Below are 24641 nucleotides of genomic sequence, written 5' to 3'. Positions count from 1 at the left end.
AGACCGTACCCTTTTATGTAATGATGTTTACTTTGAATTTATATTAGTTCACACAAACACTCCATCCATGCTTTTGTTCTGGCCCTCCGGTCCAGTTTAAGAACCCATTGTGGCCCTCGAGTCAAAAAGTTTGCCCACCCCTGGGATAGACTAATGGGCGGGGGGAGCTCCTTCTCTAAGGACCACTTCTCAAGCTTACCCGCCCTGAGTTGAGTGTGTTCCAGATGTAGTCTCGTAACTTCTCATCTGACACATCTTTGCCAACTTCCTTCTGAAGATGTGTCAGCCAGACAAGCACTTCCTATAGATAAAAGGTTTGAGGAATAAGAGTGTCAATACATATGCCAAGGAGAACGCTAAGATCAGAAACAAAAGCATGGGATGAAGAAAAACACGGGACAGGAAAAGAATAGTTTTACCTGATTTGCCAATCCATGTAGGGGCCCTGCCAGCCCATTCATAGCTGCTGCAAAGGACAGGTAGGGGTCTGAAAGGGCACTGCCAACTAAGTGGCTGGTATGGGCACTTACATTGCCACCTTCATGGTCACTGTGGAGAAATAAGAAAGGAGAGTCAAGGCCAAGAAAAGGGAAAAAAGGGTCAGATATGGAAACACAGACCTTGTTGTTCTTAATTGTCATATACTAGCCTAGTTATGGGCGTACACCAGCCTGTAGCCAGCCAGTTACACATAAGCTCTTGTAAAAGATGTCCCAAGCTCATTACCCGCCTTTGTGTACTGGTTGATGATGCCTGTGTGCCAAGCTCCCTGGCTCTCACTCCAGGTTTAATAGCAATGGCCAGAAGAGGGAGCTCCTGGAAAGCTAGAGAAAAACCTAATGTGAGCAGCTAGTACCTTTCTCAGCTAGAAGCACTATCTTGTTCTTCCTTACTCCTCTTAACCTTCTTTACTAGATCCCTTTCTTGCCTTGTATCATCCCTTATACCATTTTCCCATCACTGTGCTGCCTATTGCCTATTCCCAGATGAGGAGACCTTTAAGGAGCTTTTCTTAAAATTTCCCACTAATCCAGGCTATGGTTGCTGGGTCTAGCTCACCTGTGAATGGTGAGGTACAAGCGCATGAGCTCAGTAAACTGAGCATCAGTATAGCCTAACATGTTGGTGAAATTGTGGGACCAGTCCAGCTTAGAGTCAATGGCCCCAATACTGCTGCCCTCCCGGTACAGATTCCGGTAGATCTTTGCAGCAACACAAGGTAGCTTTGCGATCAGATCCATACAATCTTCGTAAATCAACTGAAGGGGAGAAGAGGAAAATGGAGAAGGAAAAAAAAATTATCAACAAAGAATTAGGCAGGAATGCTATTTGTCCTCCATACAGCCCAGGATCAGGCTATTTGGGTTGATGGTTACATGCTGAGTGATTATATACTGAGTATAACAACAATAACGATTTAACTGAATAACTATGGCCCAGGCACTGCACTGGATGATTCACTCATACTACTCTGGACACATTAAAACAGCGGTTACCAACTGGTGGTTCACAAAGTCTGAAAGGTTGGCGACTGCTACATTAAAACATTATTCCCAATTTTTACAATTCTACCATGTATGTAATGACCTCCATTTTACAGATGAGGAAACTGAAGCTCAGAGCATTCAGTTAAATGCCAGTCATATTGTGAACCCATATATATTTAATCATTTTCTTTCCCTCTATGACTTTGCCCTCAATGAATGTGCTAAGAAACTAGATTTTATTCTTTAAATATACTAGAGGCCCATTGCACGAAGAGATTCGTGCAATAGGCCTTCCCTTCCCCTGACTGATGGCACCGGTTTTCCTCCGGCACCCGGGACCCAGGCCTTCGGTCAGGATGGAGGCTTCGGTCTTCGCTCCGCCACTTTGCCCGTACGTATGCAAATTAACAGCCATCTTTGTTTGGCTAACTTGCATACTCTCCTGATTGGCTGGTGAGCGTAGTGGAGGAATGGTTAATTTACATGTTTGTCTATTATTAGGTAAGATTTTTATTAATTTCAGAGAGGAAGGAGAGGGAGAGATAAAAACATTAGAGAGAAGCATTGGTCAGCTACCTCCCCTACTGGGGATTGAGCCTGCAACCTGGGCATGTGCCCTTGACCTGAATCGAACCTGGGACCCTTTAGTCCGCAGGCTCTATCCACTGAGCCAAACCAGCTAGGGCAGAATCTAGGTTTTAATAATTAATTTTATGTTCCCTCTTTCAAAGAAAACTCATCATATATGCCAAGGGTCAAACATTGGTATTCAACTGTTAGTTTATAGCAAAGGCTTCCTTTTTTTTTTTTTTTTTAAAGAATAGTTTATTGATTTTTAGAGAGAGATGAAGGAAGAGGGAAGAGAAGAGAAACATCGAAGGCACAACATGATTGGCTGCCTCCTGCGTGCCCCCTACTGGAATCTAGCCCTATGTATACTATGTTTTTCCCCTATATATACATACCTATGAATTTAATGTATAAATTAGTGACAGAAAAGATAAACAACTAATAAAACAATTATAATAATATACTGTAATAAAAGTTATATGAATGTGGTCTGTCTCTCAAAATATTTTATTGTGCCATATTCACCTTCTCACTTAAACGAAGTACTTTATAGCTTCTGTTTAGAATATCCAAATCGCCAGCATCACTACTCTTTATGTTTTGGGACCATTATTAAGTAAAATGAAGGTTACTGCGATATCTCAAAAACTCAGCCAGCTAAGTGACTAACAATGAAGATACATACACTGGACAAAGGGAAGATTCACATCCCAATGGATGCAGCAGGATAATGCAACCTTTAAAACATGAATTGTTGATTTTCTGGAATTTTCCACTTGGTATTTTGGGACCACGGTTAACTGAAATCATGGAAAGTGAAACCAGGGATAGGTGCTGTGTAGTATAATTGTTATTTAAAGGCAGAGTTGAACTTTTTGTTGCAATTCAGCAATCTTCTGATAGAAAGTTGTTTCTCTTTGCGGGGTCGGGGGGGGGGGGGGGGGGAGGACGCTATCTCTAAGCATATTGATAGGCTAGCTACACGATTTGTCTTTGTAGTGAGGGATATAGATTTCTTTAAAAAAATTTTTTTCTTGATTTTAGAGTGGAAGGGGGAGGAAGAGAGAGAGAGAGAGAAAGAGAGAGAAACATCAATGTGAGAGAGAAACATCGATCAGTTACCTCCCGAAAGTGCCTCAAACCCATACAACCCCGGCATGTGCCCTTGACTGGGAATCGAACTGGCAACCTCCTGGTGCACAGGATGACATCCAACCAACTGAGTCACACTGGCTAGGGCAAGGGTTCCAGTTCTTAAGCACTTACTATAGCGGGTACTGTGTTAGATATGTTATTTGCACTTATTTATTTTCTTACAATAATCCTATAAGGTAACATAGCCCTCATGTTACAAATAAGGAAATTAGGGCTTGGCCAGGTTGAGTAACTTACACAAGACTGCCCATGTAGCTAACAAGCATCATCTAGCTTAAACAATTAACTCCTGGCCACTTTTGTTTCACCTATACCAGTGGTCGGCAAACTCATTAGTCAACAGAGCCAAAAATCAACAGTACAACGATTGAAATTTCTTTTGAGAGCCAAATTTTTAAAACTTAAACTATATAGGTAGGTACATTGTTATTAACTTAATTAGGGTACTCCTAAGGCTTAGGAAGAGCCACACTCAAGGGGCCAAAGAGCCGCATGTGGCTCGGGAGCCGCAGTTTGCCGACCACAGACCTATACCATACTTCCCCCTCTCAATTCTCAAATTATTTTGAGTTAAACACCAGACATCATATATGTATTTCAATATGTAAATATTTAAGCATGTATGTCTAAAAGATAACGATCCTTCATAAACCCAAATCACAAAACCATTATCCTACTGATTAAAATTTAATTTAATGATATCAGTATCATTAAATATCTTCTCAGTATTCAATTTAAGTTCCCGCTTATGCTCTCCTTCATTTTCACTTTTTAAACTTTTATTGAATTTATTGAGGTGACACTGGTTAACAAAATTATACAGGTTTCAGGCATACAATTCCACAACATATCATCTGTAAACTGTATTGTGTGTTTACCATCCCAAGTCTCTCTCTCTCTTTTTAAAAAATTATTATTATTATTATTATTTTAAAATATATTTTATTGATTTTTTTACAGAGAAGAAGGGTGAGGGATAGAGAGTTAGAAACATCAATGAGAGAGAAACATCGACCAGCTGCCTCCTGCATACTCCCTACTAGGTATGTGCCTGCAACCAAGGCACATGCCCCTGACCAGAATCGAACCCGGGACCCTTGAGTTCGCAGGCCGACGCTCTATCCACTGAGCCACACTGGTTAGGGCCAGTCTCTCTCTTTTTAAAAATATATTTCTATTGGTTTCAGAGAGGAAGGGATAGGGAGAGATACATAGAAACATCAATGATGAGAGAGAATCATCGATCAGCTGCCTCCCACACACCCTATTGAGGATCGAGCCTGCAACCCACGCATTTGCCTTGCCCAGGAATCAAACCGTGACCTCCTGCTTCATAGATCAATGCTCAACCACTGAGCCACACCAGCTGGGCGCAAGTCTCTTTTAAATTTGTAATTTATGCTGAGACCGGTTTGGCTCAGTGGATAGAGCGTCGGCCTGCGGACTGAAGGATCCCAGGTTCGATTCCGGTCAGGGGCATGTGCCTGGGTTGCGGGCATATCCCCAGTAGGAGATGTGCAGGAGGCAGCTGATCGATGTTTCTCTCTCATCGATGTTTCTAACTCTCTATCTCTCTCCCTTCCTCTCTGTGGAAAATCAATAAAATATATTTTAAAAAATAAAAAATAAATAATAAATAATAAAAAAAGAAATAAATTTGTAATTTATTTGTGGGAAATCAGATCATTTCTTCTGTAGAATTTCCCTGAGTTTGCTGGCTATATACCTGTGATGTTCCTCTGTCAACTCTATTTCCTACAAACTGAAAGTTAGATTTAGAGGCTGGAGCAGATTCAGGTTCAATTTTTTTAAGCAAGACTATTTGATAGTTTTGTTGTGTTCATTTGTTAAGAAAAACGTAGCTGGTTGTCTCTCTTTTTGTGATGTTAAAAGCTTGCTTAATTTTTATGGCTCAAATTTATTTTCTCAAAGGGATTTTAAGTTCCTTTAGGGAAGAGACAGGGTTTTAGTTTAGTTTTGTTTTTTTAATATAAAAAATGTATTGATTGACCTGAGAGAGGGGAAGGGATAGAAACATCGATTTGTTTTTATTTATGCATTCAATGGTTGGTTCCTGTATATGCCCTTACCAGGCATCAAACCCACAACTTTGGTTTATTGGACGATGCTCTAACCAGCGGCTTTTATCCAGTTTCATGTACATAGAAAGCATGGAGTAAATACTTGCTGATTGGTGTTACATAGTGCTATCCCATCAAGCTAACTGGTTAAAGGCTCCTACAAGAAGTCATGAAGGTCTGACAGGTATGGCTCAATGGTTGAGCATTGACCCAGGAACCAAGAGGTCACTGGTTTGATTCCTGGTCAGGGCACATGCCTGGGCTGTGGGCTCGATCCCCAGTATGGGGAGTGTAGGAGGCAGCCTATCGATGATGTTTCTCTCTCAGCAATGTTTCTATCTCTCTAACCTTCTCTCTTCTTCTCCCTAGAAATCAATAAAAACATTTAAAAAAAAGTCATGCCCTAGCCGGTTTTGCTCAGTGGGTAGAGCGTTGGCCTGAGGACTTGAGGGTCCCAGGTTCGATTCTGATCAAGAGCATGTACCTTGGTTGCGGGTACATCCCCAGTGGGGGGTGTGCTGGAGGCAGCAGATTGATGTTTCTCTCTCATGATGTTTCTAACTCTATCCCTCTCCCTTCCTCTCTGTAAAAAATCAATGAAATATATATATATATATATTTTTTTAATATATTTTATTGATTTTTTACAGAGAGGAAGAGAGAGAGACAGAGAGCCAGAAACATCGATGAGAGAGAAACATTGATCAGCTGCCTCCTGCACATCCCCCACTGGGGAAGTGCCCACAACCCAGGCACATGCCCTTGACCGGAATCGAACCCGGGACCCTTCAGTCCGCAGGCCGACGCTCTATCCACCGAGCCAAACCGGCTTCGGCAATAAAATATATTTTTAAAAAAGTCATGAGGTTTCAGTAGTTCTATTGGAACTAAGAGTAAAATGGATAATAACTAGCCTAAATGAGTTAATTCCTATGAAGTCATCTATACTCAGTGAATTTTGTCAATGCCACCAGAATTCAGTTAGAATACTGCCAAAATAAAAGCTATTTTTTAAAAAATATATTTTTTATTGATTTCAGAGAGGAAGGGGGAGAGAGACAGAAACATCAATGATGAGAGAGAATAATTGATTGGCTGCCTCCTGCACGCCCCACACTGGGGATTGAGCCTGCAACTCAGGCATGTGCCCTGACCGATAATCGAACCTGGGACCTTTCTGTCCGCAGGCTGACACTCTTTCCACTGAGCCACACTGGCTGGGCTAAAAGCTATTTTAAGTAAGAAATACTTAGTTAACACTCTGTAAGCTCTCAGATTCCTTACATGACAATCATACTATTAACTATACCTCTTTGCAGATTTAAATCCCCCAAGGAAGTAGGTTACTTCTAAAGCCTGCATCAAGGATAGGCAGTTCTGAGGGACTAGATCAGCCGTGGGCAAACTACGGCCCGCGGGCCGGATCCGGCCCGTTTGAAATGAATAAAACTAAAAAAAAAAAAAAAAAAAAAAGACCGTACCCTTTTATGTAATGATGTTTACTTTGAATTTATATTAATTCACACAAACACTCCATCCATGCTTTTGTTCCGGCCCTCCAGTCCAGTTTAAGAACCCATTGTGGCCCTCGAGTCAAAAAGTTTGCCCACCCCTGGACTAGATTCACTGGCAGAATGACAGGAACAGGATCTCAGGCTAGGCAAACTGGTATCTGTGAAGTATATACTTTCAAAATCATCTGGAATGTATGAATGGCCACATCATAATGAAACTGCAAAAATGAGATTGTTTCACCTTCTACCAGTGAGGATGAAGTTTATAAAGCATCAGATCAGGTATAACAGTGTGGGATCCTTACCCTTTTTGTAGTGGTCAATGCTGTACAGTTAAAGAGAGGTTAAAAACAAAAATAAAACAGCAATAATAATAATAAAAAAATCTGGCAGAGAACTCTTGCTTATTCACTCTTTAATAAGCAAAGATTGGAGTGCTATTTTAGCTTGTACCAACTCATTATCTACAAAGCCTTGGAAAAAGAGACGTTAAAACACACCACCATCGCTGAAGCTGGTTTGGCTCAGTGGATAGAGTGTCGGCCTGCGGACTGAAGGGTCCCGGGTTCGATTCCGGTCAAGGGCATGTACCTGGGTTGCGGGCACATCGCCGGTAGGAGATGTGCAGGAAGGAGGCAGTTGATCGATGTTTCTCTCTCATCGATGTTTCTAACTCTCTATCTCTCTCCCTTCCTCTCTGTAAAAAAATCAATAAAATATATTAAAAAAAACCAAACACACCACCATCATAACTGTTTGGAATAAAGGTAACAAAATTGACCATAACTGTTATCGAGAGTCACTATCTCTAATGCTAGTAAAATTCTGGCCAAATACTTAGCTATCAATCATTAAGAAGACACAGAAGAAAAAAACGTTAGTATTAATAGTGAAGAGAGCCCAGAGTAGAGCAAACTCAAATTTGAATCTTCTCTCTACTTAATTTTTCTAACCCTCAGATTTCCCAGTTAGTAAAATGGGAAGAACAACATCTACCTCATAGGGTTGTGCTGAGGATTAAATTGGATGATGAACATAAAGCACTTAAGTATATTTGGCATGTTTTCAAGGGCTGTTAGGTGTTAAGATGATTTGATTATAAACGGCTTCAAAACCTACATATACTGTTATAGGCCTTACAAAAGGTGATATTATAAGCAAAACTTGATCTGCCAGCTACTTGCCAAATTTTACTCAACATTTACTTAAGGCTACTTCACAATTAAACAGGTGGGTTGTATCGTAGTAATTTCCTGGTCTTGAGTGAAGTTAAGCCAAACAGAAAGAGTCCTAACTCAACTCAAGAGGTTACACTATCTAAAGTCATATGAACTGTGATGGAAAAAATGCTGGAGGCAGATCATTCTTTTTTTAAAAGTATTTTTACTGATTTCAGAGAAGAAGGGAGAGGAAAAGATAGAAACATCATTGATGAGAGAGAACCATTGATTGGATGCCTCCTACACGCTCCCTAACTGGGGATCAAGCCCACAATCCAGGCATGCGTTCTTGACCAGAATCGAACCCAGGACACTCCAGTCCGCAGACTGACACTATTCACTGAACCAAATCAGCTAGGGCAGATTATTCTCTTGAGATATATGTGAAAAAACAAGATGAACCAATGATCCCAATAAAGACTCAGATCACATATAAACTTAACATAAATTTTTAAACAGAAATAACCAGCTGAATGCTATAATGTAATTCTTCTTAAACAGTCCATGGTTAAATTAACCAAAACAGAAAACTGACCTGAAATAGCATGTCTGACCTTTACTAGTAAGAGTTACAAGATGTGCTCTTCTTCTTTGAAATCAATAAAAATATATTTTTTAAAAAAGATACAAGATGTAGCAGCAAAAAGAGCATCAAGCACCACTAAACTAAAGCACCAAAACCCAGTGCTAATTTTTGTGTAGTGTGAACGTATTAGACACACATCCTAAGGGTGACAAATATATCACTTCTAGCTTGTACTCTCCAGAAGATCGGCAAACTTAGATGACAACTCACAAACAGATGATGGTAGAACAATCAATCAATGGCTACGCTAAAATGGAGGCAACAGCAAGCAGAGGAGCACCTTTTAGTGATTCAACAAAGGACAGCGTGAAGCAATGCAGCATGTTTGGATGCCTGGGGAGTGTCTTGTAGGAATCCATTAAAAAGTAGAAGCTGGCCCTAACTGGTTTGGCTCAGTGGATAGAGCGTCGGCCTGCGGACTGGAGGGTCCCAGGTTCGATTCCCATCAAGGGCATGTACCCTTGGTTTCGGGCACATCCCCAGTAGGAGGTGTGCAGGAGGCAGCTGATTGATTAAAAAAAAAAAAAAGTAGAAGCTGTTCTCTCCTCATGACAATCAAGTAGAAACTCACTTCTGGGTGGTAAGTTTCTAAAAGATGAGTTTCGAAGAACTATAGGTCTTTTTTAGCTTAAAAAAAAAAAATATATATATATATATATATATATATATATATATATATATATATATATATTGATTGATTTCTGAGACAAAGGGAGAGGGAGAAAGAGACAGAAACATCAGTGAGAGAGAATAATCGATTGGCTGCCTCCTGCATGCCCCAACCCGGCACATGCCCTTGACCAGAATTCAACCTAGGACCATTCAGTCCGAAGGCTGACGCTCTATCCCTTAAGCCAAACTGGCTAAGGAACTGCAGGTCTTTTTTTTTTTCTTCTTTTTTAAAAATATATTTTATTGATTTTTTACAGAGAGGAAGGGAGACAGAGAGTTAGAAACATCGATGAGAGAGAAACATCGATCAGCTGCCTCCTGCACATCTCCCACTGGGGATGTGCCTGCAACCCAGGTACATGCCCTTGACCCGAATCGAACCTGGGACCTTTCAGTCCACAAGCCGACGTTCTATCCACTGAGCCAAACTGGTTTTGGCAAACTGCAGGTCTTGATTTAATCTTTTGTGTTATGGTGACCCACACAGATAACAATCACCTGAATAGCATTTAAAAAGAAAAAATGAGGAAGGAAACTTGACTTGGGGTGGTAAACAAACAATATAATATACGGATTGCCAAAACCGGTTTGGCTCAGTGGATAGAGCGTCGGCTTGCGGACTGAAAGGTCCCAGGTTCGATTCCGGTCAAGGGCATGTACCTGGGTTGCAGGCACATCCCCAGTAGGAGATGTGCAGGAGGCAGCTGATCGATGTTTCTCTCTCATCGATGTTTCTAACTCTCTATCTCTCTCCCTTCCTCTCTGTAAAAAAGCAATAAAATATATTAAAAAAATATATATATACGGATGATATAATTTAGAATTAGACCTGAAACCTATATAATTTTATTAACCAACATTACCCCAATAAATTTAATTAAAAAAAAGGGGGGGGAAATGAAAAGCAATATATTCAGGTTATATAGCTTTCTGAATCTACTGATGTGCAGCTCTATAAATGCTTTAAGTGCTTGTGAATGTGTATATTCTGTGCCACTCCAATACCCTCCTCCTTCTCAATGCCAAACAGACTAATATCAACTGCGAACTCTCCCTCCCTCCTTCCCCCAACAGCAAACATAATTCTCTATACACAGTTGGCATCAAATAAATATTGACCAACCAAATGAAGCAGGATTTGACAAAATCCCAAGGAGATTTCATCAGACTAGTGGACCACGGTATGGCCCACAGACTATTCTGTGTCTTGCATCATAGTAAACTCTTCCAGGACCACTTGGTGGTTAGCATCTTATTATCAAAATCACTTAGTATACCTGTTCTGCAAAAGGGAACTCTTGTGCTCCTACATTACCTGTCTCTGAATAAGAAACAAAAGAAAATGAGATGTGCTCCTGTAAACTTAACCAGAAATCTTGTACTTTACCCAGTGTTTATGAGTATATGGGGTACTGCAAAGAGGATGGAAGGAATTAGATATTCTGTATTGGGACAAGGCACAGTAGTCTTCTTCTACTACAACTACAGAGTACAAACATTTCATTTTCAGAAAATAAAGCTCAGAATCCTGGATCTTCTGGGATACGAACTACCCTCCCACTCCTGACAGGTATCTTGAGTGGGCTAGTCCAGAACTGTGGCTGATTGGCATCAGTCCTCCCAGACCAGCCGTGGGCAAACTACGGCCCGTGGGCCGGATTCGGCCCGTTTGAAATGAATAAAACTAAAAAAAAAAAAAAAAAAAGACCGTACCCTTTTATGTAATGATGTTTACTTTGAATTTATATTAATTCACACAAACACTCCATCCATGCTTTTGTTCCGGCCCTCCGGTCCAGTTTAAGAACCCATTGTTTGCCCACCCCTGTCCCAGACTCTAGAGTTGCCTTAGTTGCCATTCTCAAGATTCTCATTTGAAGAGGAAGACATGGGACCATTTGAATTTAGTGTGAGACTGCACTATGAATTCTTCCTCAGGGACCCTGTAGTTAAATTGATTTGAGAGAGAAGTGAAAGAGAAACATCAATTTGTTGATCCACTTATCTATGCATTATTGGTTGATTCTATTTTTTTAAAAAATTGTAATATTTTTATTTTAAAGAACTTTTTATTGATTTCAGAGAAAGGAAGGGAGAGGGGGAGAAAGAAAACGTCAATGATGAGCGAGAACCCTGGCTGGTTTGGCTCAGTGTATAGAGTGTTGGCCTGTGGAGTGAAGGGTCCCAGGCTTGATTCTGGTCAGGAGCACATGCCTGGGTTGCAGGCTTGATACTCAGTAGGGGGTGTGCAGGAGGCAGCCGATCGATGATGCTCTCTCATCATTGATGTTTCTCTCTCTCCCTCTCCCTTCCTCTCTGAAATCAGTTAAAAAAAAAAAAAGATGAGAGAATCATTGATTGGCTGCCTTCTGCATGCCCCTACTGGGGGATTGAGCCAGCAACCCAGGTATGTGCCCTGATGGGGATTCGAACCATGACCTCCTGGTTCATGGGTCGATTCTCAATAACTGAGCAACACTGGCCGGGCTGGTTGATTCTTTCATGTGCCCTGACTGGAGAGCAAATGCATAACCTTGGTGTGGACAAAGTCACATCCTTTTCAATGTTCCAACAGCCCTGTGTACGTATTTCAACAGGGTTTTACAGAATTATAGTTTCTTTTTTACATCTATACCTAAACAAACTAACAACTTTGGTGATAGAAAGCATGCTCCATATACCCAAAGACAAAAAGCAAGCCACAATAAAAAATAGTTAAATATGTTTTTGGCATAACTCAGGAGTAAATTTTCCTAAAGATTCTATATTCTTTTTCTTCCTTCACATTCTACTCTCTGAATCCCCATCACACATCAATCACTGCACCAAAATTACCTACCTCCCAGTACTTGGTTCGGCTGATACCCTCTGCATATGCTCGGGCAAAGTTGCTTTCACTATTGAGGGCTGTAATGGCTGCACTGAGCTGAGACATGGGGTGTAGATTGTTGGGAAAGTTGTCCAGCATGGTGACCACATGGGAAGGCAGAGCTGCCCTCTTTGCCCATTCTTTTGAGAGCCACGACACCTGTAAAAAAGGATACATTGCTCAACAAGGCAAGAAAAAAGAAGAGAAAAAGACAGTGACATATGAGTAAGAAAATACAAGCAAATTCAACCCAATCCCCTTATACGCAGAACTCTGCTCTGATTCCTCCCATTCACTGTACATCTCTGTAAACTACCACCAACAGCCAGATCAGGATTAAGTGTTAGAAATTAGAGAAAAGCAAAGGAGGAGAATGAGAAAGGCCAATGTCCTCCTGCTTTACCTGTTCCTCTGTTGGGATTTTCCCAGTTACCAGCAGCCAAAATAAGCCCTCCGGCAGGGGTTCTTCCCCACCCTTAGCCTTGGGCAGCTGTTTCTGACATTCAGGGATACTGTAGCCACGGAAACGGATGCCCTTGAAGGAGAAGAGTGAGAATGTTATACAACTTAAATGTATTAGCCTGGAAATAATTGACTGGTCCTACTCTTATCAGACATTTCAACAAATTAGAGTAGAACTTTTAAAACTTAAATCTTCATAAAACTTACTTCTGCTTTGTACTTTTACTAGCTGGTTTATTAAAAAGGTAAACTCGCCCTGACCCGTTTGGCTCAGTGGATAGAGAGAGCTTCAGCATGCGGACTCAAGGGTCCCAGGTTCGATTCCGGTCAAGGGCATGTACCTTGGTTGCGGGCACATCCCCAGTGGGGGATGCGCAGGAGGCAACTGATCGATGTTTCTCTCTCATCGATGTTTCTAACTCTCTATCCTTCTCCCTTCCTCTCTGTAGAAAATCAATAAAATACATTAAAAAAAAAATAAAGCTAAACTTGCCCTAGCTGGTTTGGCTCAGTGGATAGAGCGTTGGCCTGTGAAGTGGAAGGTCCCAGGTTCAATTCCGGTCAAGGGCACGTGCCTGGATTGTGGGCTCGATCCCCAGTGGGGGACTTGCAGGGGGCAGCTGGTCAATGATTCTCTCATCATGGATGTTTCTCTCTCTCTCTCTCCCTTTTCCTTCCTCTCTGAAATCAATAAAAGTATATTAAAAAAAAAAGGTAAACTTATTTTTCAGTTATTCCATATATACCTATTTTCAAGCTTCCAAAATATAAAGGAAGGTGCTTTATTTTGTTCTCCTTACCCTTAGTGGTCTAAAACACGGTGTGCACAACAGTCAGTAAACACAATAATTATTAGTGATTAACGTGAAGGTCTCTTACCTCATCAGGATCAAGAACTGATGTTTCGTATACCAATCCCTTCATGCCTCTCATGCCACCATACATCTAAAGAAAAGAAGAGGATGCAACCGATGGTCAGAATAATTCAGGCTAGAGCTTGTTAGTAGGATCTGGGAGAGGTCATTTATCTCTGACTTACAAGACTTCATTTGGGAGAGATGATTTCCAATGAGTTAACTTATTACAGTATGGAACTTTGCAAGGGAACCTACTAATGTTGGAAATGAAATTTTTAAATTGAGAAATAACTATCTTTATTTGATGTTTCTGCCTCTGTTTGCTTCCTTTTCCTGTTGAATTTTATTTTTTCTCATGCCCACTGTTACAACCAAAGTAAACAGAATGGGATCTACTATAGGGGAAGGGGATAAAAGACTAATGGCTAAACACTGCTGTGGAATTATCATCTGAGCTGCTCAGACTCTTAGGGCTAGAAGAGAAGCCATCCTAAAGCTGTTCTAGAGGGCCTGGATGGTTGGTACAACGTCAACTCAAAGACAGAGAGCACTGGCTCCAAAACCTAGGGTGTTGGAAAGAGAAATAGAAATTTCATTCATGCCTCCCATAGGTGAATTAGGTTAGGCTCAACTATTAAATCTAAAGAAAATAAGTCTAATTTCTAATAAAAATCATTAAGCACCAACATTTCCTTATATAGAACAGAATGCTTTTGAATAGTCAGTGAAGAGAACAATACTTTTGCTAAAGCACATTACAGAGCTACTTTTCCAGCCAAATTCCCACAACCCTTACCATGTCCACAGTGATTTGGCCCACCACTGTCTTTCCATGTTGCTGCCTGAAGGCCTTAACTCTGGCCTGCTCCTTCGGTATTAGGTCAGCCAACACATCTTTCAAATTCTAAAAAGAGAAATAGGCTGTTATGGTCAAAATGCTGACTACATTACCTGCAAAGTAGGTATATGAAGACTTTTTCTTAACTTGGTTTTCTCTACCTGCCAGGGAAGACTGGTCAACTACTCTACATATGAGGTTAAAAGAATTAGGTGGAGCTCTGGCAGGGTGGCTCAGTTGGTCAGAGCATTGTCTTGATATGCCAAGGTTTTGGGTTTGATCCCGTCAGGGCACATAGAAGCCATCAACCAATGAATGCATAAGTGGAATAACAAATCGATGCTTCTCTCTCTCTCTCTCTCTCTCTCTCTCTCTCTCTCTCTCTCTCTCTCTCTCCCCCTCCCTCCCTCTCTCTCTCTTCTCTCTCTCTCCCTCTTCCTGTCTTTCTAAAACCCAATTAAAAGAACTAGGCAGAGGGAAAGGAGAATAGGGAGTTGTTTAATGGATACAGAATTTCAATTTGGGAACATGAAAAAGTTCTGGGGATGGACAGTGCTGATGGCTGTGCAATAATGTGAATGTACTTACTACCACTGAGCTAATACACTTAAAAATGGTTAAAATGGCAAATTTTATGATATGTATATTTTAGCAATTTTTTTAAAAAATATATTTTATTGATTTTTTACAGAGAGGAAGGGAGAGAGATAGAGAGTTAGAAACATCGATGAGAGAGAAACATCGATCAGCTGCCTCCTACACATCTCCCACATTCCTGGTACATGCCCTTGACCGGAATCGAACCCGGGACCCTTCAGTCCGCAGGCCGACGCTCTATCCACCAAGCCAAACCGGTTTCGGCAATTTAAAAAAAAAAAAAAAAAAAAAAAGATTAGGCATGCCCAGCTGGCAAGCTCAGTGGTTGAGTGTTGACCTATGAACCAGGAGGTTGCGGTTCAATTTCTGGTCAGGGCACATGCCCAGTTGCAGGCTCAATCCCCAGTAGGGGTTGTGCAGGAGGCAGCCCATCAATGATTCTCTCTTTCATCATTGATGTTACTCTCTCTTTCTCCCTTCCTCTCTGAAATCAATAAAAACAGTAAATTTTTTAAAAGATTAGGCAAAAACATTTTATATTCTCATCTCACTACACTATTGAATAATTGACTTCTTAAAATAATAGTTATAACAATAATAACAAACACCTCCAGAAGATTAGAATAATGATGAATCTGGGTAGTAGTCAAACCACCCCCAACCCTATCCCAGGATCAGGCTGCCTCAATGATTCTCAGTCTTTTTTCCCCCAAAACTTACCGCGGAGGAAGCACTAGCATGCCGGGCAGCAAGAACAAGACAGGATGCATTCTGCAAAAAAAACCACAAAAATTTATGCAATAGTTACTCCTCCCTCCTATGTATTAACAAGAAGTGACAGTGCCTCAACCTGTATTCATCTTAGCCTCTAAGGACCGTTTGGCATAAAAAAAGCTGCGAAAGGCCCTGAATAGCTTGGAAGGAGTTACCAAGTCTGGAGGCAGCAATCGGGTTTAGCTCTGCTTTTTGCATCCAGAGCTTCTTTAGCATCACCCCCTGAAGACACACTCTCTCCCGTCATTGGGGTTCCAGGGCTGGGCTTTGTAGGCACAGAGGAAAGGTCAGAAAGGCTGTTACAGAGTACCTAGTCCATCCCGATCTAGCTCTTAATAATTCTGAGTGGCCCTGAGAAAAGCAAATGAGGGAACTGATTGATTACTTAGCCCTGCTGGTAAAATCAGGCACCTAGTAGTGTTTTGGCAACACTTCCAACCTTTCCAGGCAGCCTAGGAGCGCCCACAGGCCAAGACTGACTATGGGGACACTCCCTCAAATGCTCCTGGAAAAAGCACACAGACAGAACATCCTCAGAGTGACAACCGACAGGAGGCTACTCAGCAACAGTAATGGAAACTAGAAAATCATCTTCAAAGTGCTGAGAGAATTAAGCTAGAGTTGTGTACTAGGTGAAAAAATATCTTAAAGGAGGTGAAATGAAGACATTTCAGACAAACAAAAGATGACAGTTTATTGCCTATACACCTGAACCCAAAGGATTTTTAAAGATACACTTCAGGAAGAAAATTATCCAGAAAGATGGACCTGAGATTCAAGAAGGCTGTAGGTTTTATCCCCCATCAGGGCACATATGTACGTTTTGGTTTGGGGCATGTGTGGGAGATAACTGATCAATGTTTCTCTCTCACATCAATGTTTTTCCTTCTCCCTCTCCCTCCCCCTTCCTCTCTACAATCAGTAAAACATAAAAATAAAATAAAAAGGCTATATTATAATCCTTACTACAAAGACAAATAGCGTAGCTAGCCTATTAATATGTTTAGAGATAGGGTTTTTTTCCCCCCAAAGAGAAACAGCTTTCTATGAGAAGATTGCTGACCTGCAACAAAAAGTTCAACACTGCCTTTAAAAAACCAATTAAACTACATAGCACCTATCCCTGGTTTTGCTTTCCATGGTTTCAGTTAACCGTGGTCTGAAAAAGCTAAATGGAAAATTCCAGAAATCAACATTTCATGTTTTTTTTCCTAGTATATTTTTATTAATTTGAGAGGTAGGGAAAGGAAGTGATAGAAATATCAATGAGAGAGAATCACCGATCGGCTGCCTCCTGCATGCCCCCCACTGGGGATCGAGCCTGCAAACCTGGCATGTGCCCTGACCGGGAATCGAACCGTGTGACCTCTCGGTTCATAAGTTGACACTCAACCACTGAGCCACACTGGCCAGGCAATAATTCATAAGGTTTAAAGGTCGCATTATCTTGCTTCATCCCACTGGGATGTGAATCTTCCCTTTGTCCAGTGTATGTATCCACACTATTAGTCACTTAGTTGGCTGAGTTATCAGGTCCACAGTTGAGATTTTGCAGTGCTTGTGCTCAAGTAACCCTCATTTTACTTAATAATAGTCCCAAAACATAGAGTAGTGATGATGGCAAATTGGATATGCTAAACAGAAGCCATAAAGTGCTTCCTTTAGGTGAGAAGGTTTAAGTATAGCACAATAAAATATTTTGAGACAGACCACATTCACACAACTTTTATTACAGTACTAGAGACCCGATGCATGAAATTTGTGCAAGGGGCTCGGCCCCACCCCCTCCCACTGGCCGTTCCAGAAGGTCGTTCTGCGTTCTGCTGTTTGGTCTAATTAGCATATTAGCTCTTTATTATATAGGATATTGTTATAATTGTTTTATTATTAGTTATTATTAATCTATTACTGTCAGTAATTTATAAATTACTCAGGTATGTATGTATAGGGAAAAACACAGGGTTCAGTACTATTTGTGGTTTTGGGCATCCACTGGGAGTATTGGAACATAATCCCTATAGCAGTGGTTCTCAACCTTCTGGCCCTTTAAATACAGTTCCTCATGTTGTGACCCAACTATAAAATTATTTTCGTTGCTACTTCATAACTATAATGTTGCTACTGTTATGAATCTTAATGTAAATATCTGATATGCAGGATGGTCGAGGCGACCCCTTTGAAAGGATCGTTCGACCACCAAAGGGGTCGCGACCCACAGGTTGAGAACCGCTGCCCTATGGACAAGGTGTGACTACTGGGCTAACTAGCTATAAGGGGTTAGACAAGGAGATATAACTTTTCTGCATGAGATGATTTTGAAGATAAAATGAGATAGTCAAAATAAACCCCAGTTTCCCCATCTGTAATGTGGTGTTATTACTGACTACACAACTCAACAGGGTTATTTTGTGATAAAATGAATGTGAAAGCACTGCAAACTAAAAGGATCACACACATACAAACTAAACCTGGAGCAAGTCCACACCTCCCTCCCCCTTGTCAAAAGGCCAGAAGCACCTTTTCTAGTAAATATTGTCTTACTGTCTAGTTGCTCTGAAAATCATTGAACCAGTGATACTGTATAAATTCCAAAAAGCTACATTGCCTAGGATGAGAGTTCAGTAGGGCTTGAGGCTTTTTTTAGATTTTAGTGTCCCTCTTTCTGTTGTACCAAGGGTTGAAAAGAGAAGTGACCCTTCAGAAAAAGGTTATTTTTAAAAGAATCAATCCACCTTAGCTGGTTTGCTCAGTGGATAGAGCATCGGCCCTTGGACTGAAGGGTCCCGGGTTCGATTCCAGTCAAGGGCACATACCTTGATTGCAGGTTCCCCAGCCCTGGTTGGGGTGCATGCAGGAGACAACCAATCGATATGTCTCTCTCACATCAATGTTTCTTTGTCCCTCCCTCTCCCTTCCACTCTAGCTAAAAAATCAATGGAAAAATATCCTCAGGTGAGGATTAACAAAATAAAATAAATAAAAAAGAATAAATCTAAGGTGAAAGCCTGAAAAGGTGGTGGGAACAGAGTGCAGGGGGTCAATGAGAGGGGGAAAGGGGGGACATCTATAACACTTTCAACAATAAAGATATATCTATCTATATCTATCTATCTATCTACACTAATAAAAGAGAAACATGGTCATTGGCGTACGACCGCTACCCTTTTCATTGGCTAATCAGAGAGATATGCAAATTAACTGTCAGCCAAGATGGCGGCCGGCAGCCAGGCAGCTTGAAACTAACATGGGGCTTGGTTGCCTCAGTGATGGAGGAAACCAAAGTTCCCTGCCTGCGGCTGCAGGCCTCTGAGCGGGCAGTTTAAGAAACATTGTAACAAATACCGCAGGACTTCAGCCAGCAGATTCGCAACATTGTAAGCAAAGGCCAGAAATCTACTTTCAGCCGGAGGCCTAAGAGCTGGAGCCAAGCCTCAAGCTAAAGCTGGCCCAGAATAAAAAAAAAGAAAAAGAAAAAAAGGAGCGGTTGGGAACTTCAGTCACCCCCAGCCTGAAAACAGCCCTCAGCCCCTCACCCAGACTGGCCAGGCACCCCAGTGGGGACCCCCACCCTGATCCAGGACACCCTTCAGGGCAAACCAGCCGGCCCCACCCATGCACCAGGCCTCTACCCTATATAGTAAAAGGGTAATATGCCTCCTGGCACCAAGGATCAGCGTGATAGGGGGCAGCGCCCAAACCCCCTGATCGCCCTGCAGCTCTGTGTGTGACAGGGGGCGGGGCCCCAACCCCCTGAGCAGCCCTGCTCTGTGCCTGATAGCGGGGAGCTCCCCAACCCCCCCCCCCCCCCCGCCACGGGCCCTGCTCTGTGATGGGGTAGAGCCATAACCTCCCCATCGGCCCTGCCCTGAGTGTGACAGGACGGTGCCCCAACCCCCCAATTGGCCCTACCCTGAGCGTGACTGAGGGTGGCATCACAACCTCCCAATCTGCCCTGCTCTGTGCATGACGGGGTGGTGCCCCAACTCCCCAATCGGCCCTGCTCTGAGCCCGACCAGGGGCTGCACCTAGGGATTGGGCTTGCCCTCTGCCACCCGGGAGCAGGCCTAAGCCAGCAGGTCGTTATCTCCCGAGGGGTCCCAGACTGCGAGAGGGCACAGGCCGGGCTGAGGGACCTCCCCTCCCCCGAGTGCACAAATTTTTGTGCACCGGGCCTCTAGTATCTATATATCTATCTATATATATACCTCTAAAGCTACATCCAGAGAACACAGGCAAACTATCCCTAAAGCAAAGGCAGAACACCTCAACTTGTTAATCAGTGTCTGTCATAACTCCTTTCCTTAACTTCTTAAAGAGTCTCCTCTAGTTCACTGAGGACCATTTGGGCAAGAAGTAAACAGCACAAAGAGCCCTTTAGCCGCTTCACCCTGCGAGGGACAACTGGGAGCTGGACCCAACACTACGGAGATAACTTTTCCTATTCTTATTAGTCACCAAAAAAGGGACAAGAAAAAACATGTGAATAAGTCAAACTATTGTTCTACGGAGCTAATAGCCATGTTCAAGCTATTCCATGCTCAATGGTCCCACAGATCCCCTATTATAGAGGCCCCATCTCCCAGCAACTGTATCAGTACTGCAGCAGCCCTTTTACTAGGTGTACTGGTTAATAATGCAGTTTTTTTTCAATAGATGGAGTTGCACAGATATTGATATATATGCGATTTGATATGTATGCTATTTTGTTGTATTGATAGCAAGCTTCAAAACCTCATATGTCAAATTTTCTGAAGGTGTTAACATCATAGATGTTTTTACGCTTAAAAATGTCAAATTTCGTGCCTCCCCCCCCCCCCCCCAAAGCATTTGCGGGGAGTTTTAATTCATTACTTAATTTTGAAGAAAAGTGCTGCTGAATACTTCAGGAAGGTTATGGTGAACATGCTCCATCTCAAGACACTTGTGACGCTGCTTTAAACGCTTTCAAAGTGATTTCGATGTGAAAGACCAAGACGTCCAGGTCAACCAAAAAAGTGTGAAGACCAACAATTACAGCATTACTGGATGAAGATGCGTGTCAAACTCAAAAACAGCTTGCAGAAAGAGTAAACTTTGCTCAGCAAACAATTTCTGATCGCTTACAAGCAATGGGAAAGATTTTAAAGGAAGGAAAATGGGTGCCACATCAACTGAACGAAAGACCAATGGAAAACTGAAAAGTCATCAGTAAAATGTTGCTTCAACGGCACGAAAGAAAGACTTTTTTGCATTGAATTATGACTGGCGATAAAAAATGGCTTTGCCCTAACCAGTTTGGCTCAGTGGATAGAGTGTCAGCCTGTGGACTCAAGGGTCCCAGGTTCGATTCCGGTCAAGGGCATGTACCTGGGTTGAGGGCACATCCCCAGTGGGGAGTGTGCAGGAGGCAGCTGATCGATGCTTCTCTCTCATCGATGTTTCTAATTCTCTATCCCTCTCCCTTCCTCTCTGTAAAAAATCAATAAAATATATTAAAAAGAAAAAAGTGGCTTTATTTTGAGAATCCCAAATGCACAAAATCAGGGGTTGATCCAGGTCAACCATCAACATCGACTGCAAAGCCAAATCACTTCGGAAAGAAGACAATGCTCTGCATTTGATGGGATCAGGAAGGTGCAGTGTATTATGAGCTTCTAAAATCAGGTAAAACCATTAATACTGATCACTACTGATAATAATCAATTTGAACCACACTTGATTGTGAAACGACCAGAATGTTCCAGAAGACACGGCAAAGTAATTTTGCTTCATGATGATACATATGTCATCATCACACACTTCAAAACCAGTTAAAGACACGTTAAAAGATCTTGCCTGGGAAGTATTAACCTGCCCGCTGTATTCACCAGACCTTGCTCCTTTAGATTACCACTTGTTCCGATAGATGGCACATGCACTTTGAGCAGCACTTCAAAACATACGAAGAAGTGGAAAACTGGGTCTCTGAATGGTTTGCTTCAAAACAAGGAAAGTTATATTGGGACAGTATCCACAAATTACCTGAAAGATGGGGAAATGTGTAGCTAGCGATGGACATTACTTCAAATAAAGCACTTTTGATGTTTCTCTTGAAATTATCGTGTTTTCTTTGATTACAAAATCTGCTATTAATAACCGGTACACCTTGTAATTCTGGGTCATTGGTTGTTGCAGTGGTTGATTGAGTTTTTAAAGAGGCTACAGGGGAGGGGGCAGGTGGGTGGGACAACATATCATCTGAGAGAAGAAAGAAGTTAAAATACCTCCATAATGGACAATTTTTCCACTTCTAAACCATCTTTAAATTTCCATAATGGCTGGCTGCTTCATTGGCAAGAGGATTATAAAAAGAACAGTCTAAGGTTAAATCTTAGGGGGAAAATATATATATGAGCTCAACATATAGAATGGGGCCCACATCTTAAGATGAAAATGGAAATACCCTCAGGTTGGAGGTCTTTCTTCTACCAATAAGAACATAAAACAAAAACAGTCTATCCCCCATTGTGAGAGAGAACTGCTAGAATCAACGAGTGGCCCTCTCCTTTTAATTCACTTAAGATTAAAACAAGATAACACAAAAATGAAAGAGGAAATCAGAAAGAAAAGGGTGGAAGGTCACTTAACAAGGCTATAAGAATGCAACATCATTAGGGAATCAGAGGGTCATGATTGCTGCTTAGTCATTTCTCAGATCTGTTTAGATGAACGCTACTTTAAGCAAATGATTAGGTAAGAGGAAGGAACTTGGAACTAAACTATCACCCCACTTCCACCAATAGCAAAGTCTTACTTTCCTTTGTAGAGAGCATCTTTGTCATTTAATGAGGAGCCTCAGGAGTAACTTAAAGAACTGATCTCAACTGTCCCTAATCTCCATCAGCAACACTTCTTCTTAGCCAGATCTCCAATTTGCAAAACAATGCTAATTTGTGGAGAGCTTGGTTACATAACTATAGAATAAAGCTGGTCTCTTCTCATTCTACACTTCTCTGCCACTTCGTGGCTGTGTAACCCTAACCAAGTCATTTAACATTTCTGTACCTCAGTGTCCTTAGATGTAAAATGGAAACAATAACTGTACCTACCTCAAAGGATTGCTCTGAGGATTAATTCAATACAGGGTGGGACAAAAGTAGGTTTACAGTCATTTGTACAGAAAATACAATAATGAATAAATTATAATACAAGAATAAACTGTTTTGTGTATTCACAACTGTAAAACTATAGCCCTACCCTGTTTTTACAAAGCACTTAAAACCATGTCTGGCACATAGCAAATGTGTAGTATTTGTTATACAATCCTATATAATAAAGAGCTAATATGCAAATGGTCATCATACCCTCACGCCTTCATGCTATAACGGCTCAGACACTCAACACTGGTGAGAGAGGAAGGGGACCAACCAGGCTGCGGCCCGGGAGAGGGACAAGCCGCCTGCCCCACGTTCTTGGGCACCAGCGGCTGGGGCTGTGACCCAGGAGAGGGACAAGCTGCCCACCTACGGTCCCCTGAAGCTGTGGCCAGCCCAGGTGAAGCTGGCCCGGGTCCTGGGTGCCTGCAGCTGGCCAGAGGGAGGGAAGCCCAGGTCCTGGGTGCCTTCGACCGTCTAGAGGAGGGAATCCTGGGGCCCGGGTGCAGGGCGAGGCAGAGGCAGTTAGGGGCTTTCAGGCCAGTAGGGGAGCAGTTAGAGGTGATCAGGCAGGCAGGCAGGTGAGCGGTTAGGAGCCAGCGGTCCCGGATTGCGAGAGGCAGTCGGACATCCCCCAAGGGGTCCTGGATTGGAGAGGGTGCAGGCCAGGTTGAGGGACACCCCCCCCCCGTGCATGAATTTCATGCACCAGGCCTCTAGTCTATATTATAAAAAGCCAGTGACCATGATGCCATAACAACCAAACGAACGGTCACCAGGAGGTGCATTGATGGGTCTCGCAGCGATGTGGTGGGTCAGGGGTCATGTGGCAGTGCAGTGGGTCTCACGCGATTTCGCACACTGGGCCTCTAGTCTATATATATATAAAAGCCCAGTGAACGGAACGACCAGAACAACTGGTGGCTATGGTGCGCACTGTGGCAGCCAACCAGACTGATCCGGGCCCCAACTGGCCCCCAACAACCTGATCGGGGGTGGGGCCGGCCAGTCAACTGCCTATGCACGAAGTTGTGCACCAGGCCTCTAGTCCTATATAATAAAAGACTAATATGCAAATCAATTGAACGGCGGAATGACTGGTCGCTATGACACGCACTACCAGGGGACAGACGCTCAATGCAGGAGCTGCTCCCTGGTGGTCAGTGTGCTCCCACATGGGGAACGCCACTCAGCCAGAAGCCGGTTCATGGCTAGCGAGCGCAGCAGCGGTGGCGGGAGCCTCTCCCACCTCCATGGCAGTTGGACATCCCCTGAGGGCTCCCAGACTGTGAGAGGGTGCAGGCTGGGCTGAGGGATGCCCCCCCCCCGAGTGCACGAATTTCATGCACCAGGCCTCTAATCTACACGAATAATAGAGGAATATGCAAATTATCTGGGACACCCTCACAATAACACTAACAACCGGACAGAACAGCAGACTGCGTGGGGTGACAAGGTGGGCAGGGGATTAGTGACGGACGACCAAACTACTGAACAGCAGGCTGCGTGGGGTGACCAGGCCAGCGGGTGGGGGCTGTAAGGGGCAACCAGGCTGACGGGGGTGGGGGGCAGTTAGGGGCAACCAGGCTGGCGGGGGGTTGGGCAGTTGGGGGCGACCAGGCCGGCAGGGATTGCATTTAGGGGTGATCAGGCTGGCAGGCAGAGGTGGTTAGGGGTGATCAGGCTGCTAGCGCGGGGCAGTTAGGGGCGATCAGGCAGGCAGGCAGGTGAGCAGTTAGGAGCAAGTGGTCCCGGATTGGAGAGGGTGCAGGCTGGGCTGAGGGGACCGCCCCGTGCACAAATTTCGTGCACCAGGTCTCTAGCAAATATATAAAATGAAATAGTAT

General features: G+C 42.8%; 1 protein-coding gene across 1 annotated transcript in view; it reads right to left on the bottom strand.

The window, feature by feature from the left end:
• Positions 1 to 24641, bottom strand: part of CS (citrate synthase) — a 37008-nt gene that overhangs the window by 2221 nt on the left and 10146 nt on the right. The window contains exons 2-9 of the mRNA XM_081084393.1: positions 15629 to 15679; positions 14270 to 14377; positions 13496 to 13561; positions 12558 to 12689; positions 12125 to 12313; positions 1060 to 1259; positions 420 to 549; positions 200 to 301 (exon numbers count right to left, since the gene is read on the bottom strand). Coding sequence (XP_080940519.1) covers positions 200 to 301; positions 420 to 549; positions 1060 to 1259; positions 12125 to 12313; positions 12558 to 12689; positions 13496 to 13561; positions 14270 to 14377; positions 15629 to 15679 — 978 coding nt within the window. The remainder of the gene's footprint in view (positions 1 to 199; positions 302 to 419; positions 550 to 1059; positions 1260 to 12124; positions 12314 to 12557; positions 12690 to 13495; positions 13562 to 14269; positions 14378 to 15628; positions 15680 to 24641) is intronic.

The sequence above is a fragment of the Myotis nattereri genome, assembly GCF_964212035.1.
Source record: "Myotis nattereri genome assembly, chromosome: 2".
NCBI lineage: Eukaryota > Metazoa > Chordata > Mammalia > Chiroptera > Vespertilionidae > Myotis > Myotis nattereri.
Note: the sequence above shows the minus strand (reverse complement) of the source record. Positions and strands in the feature narration are given on the sequence as shown.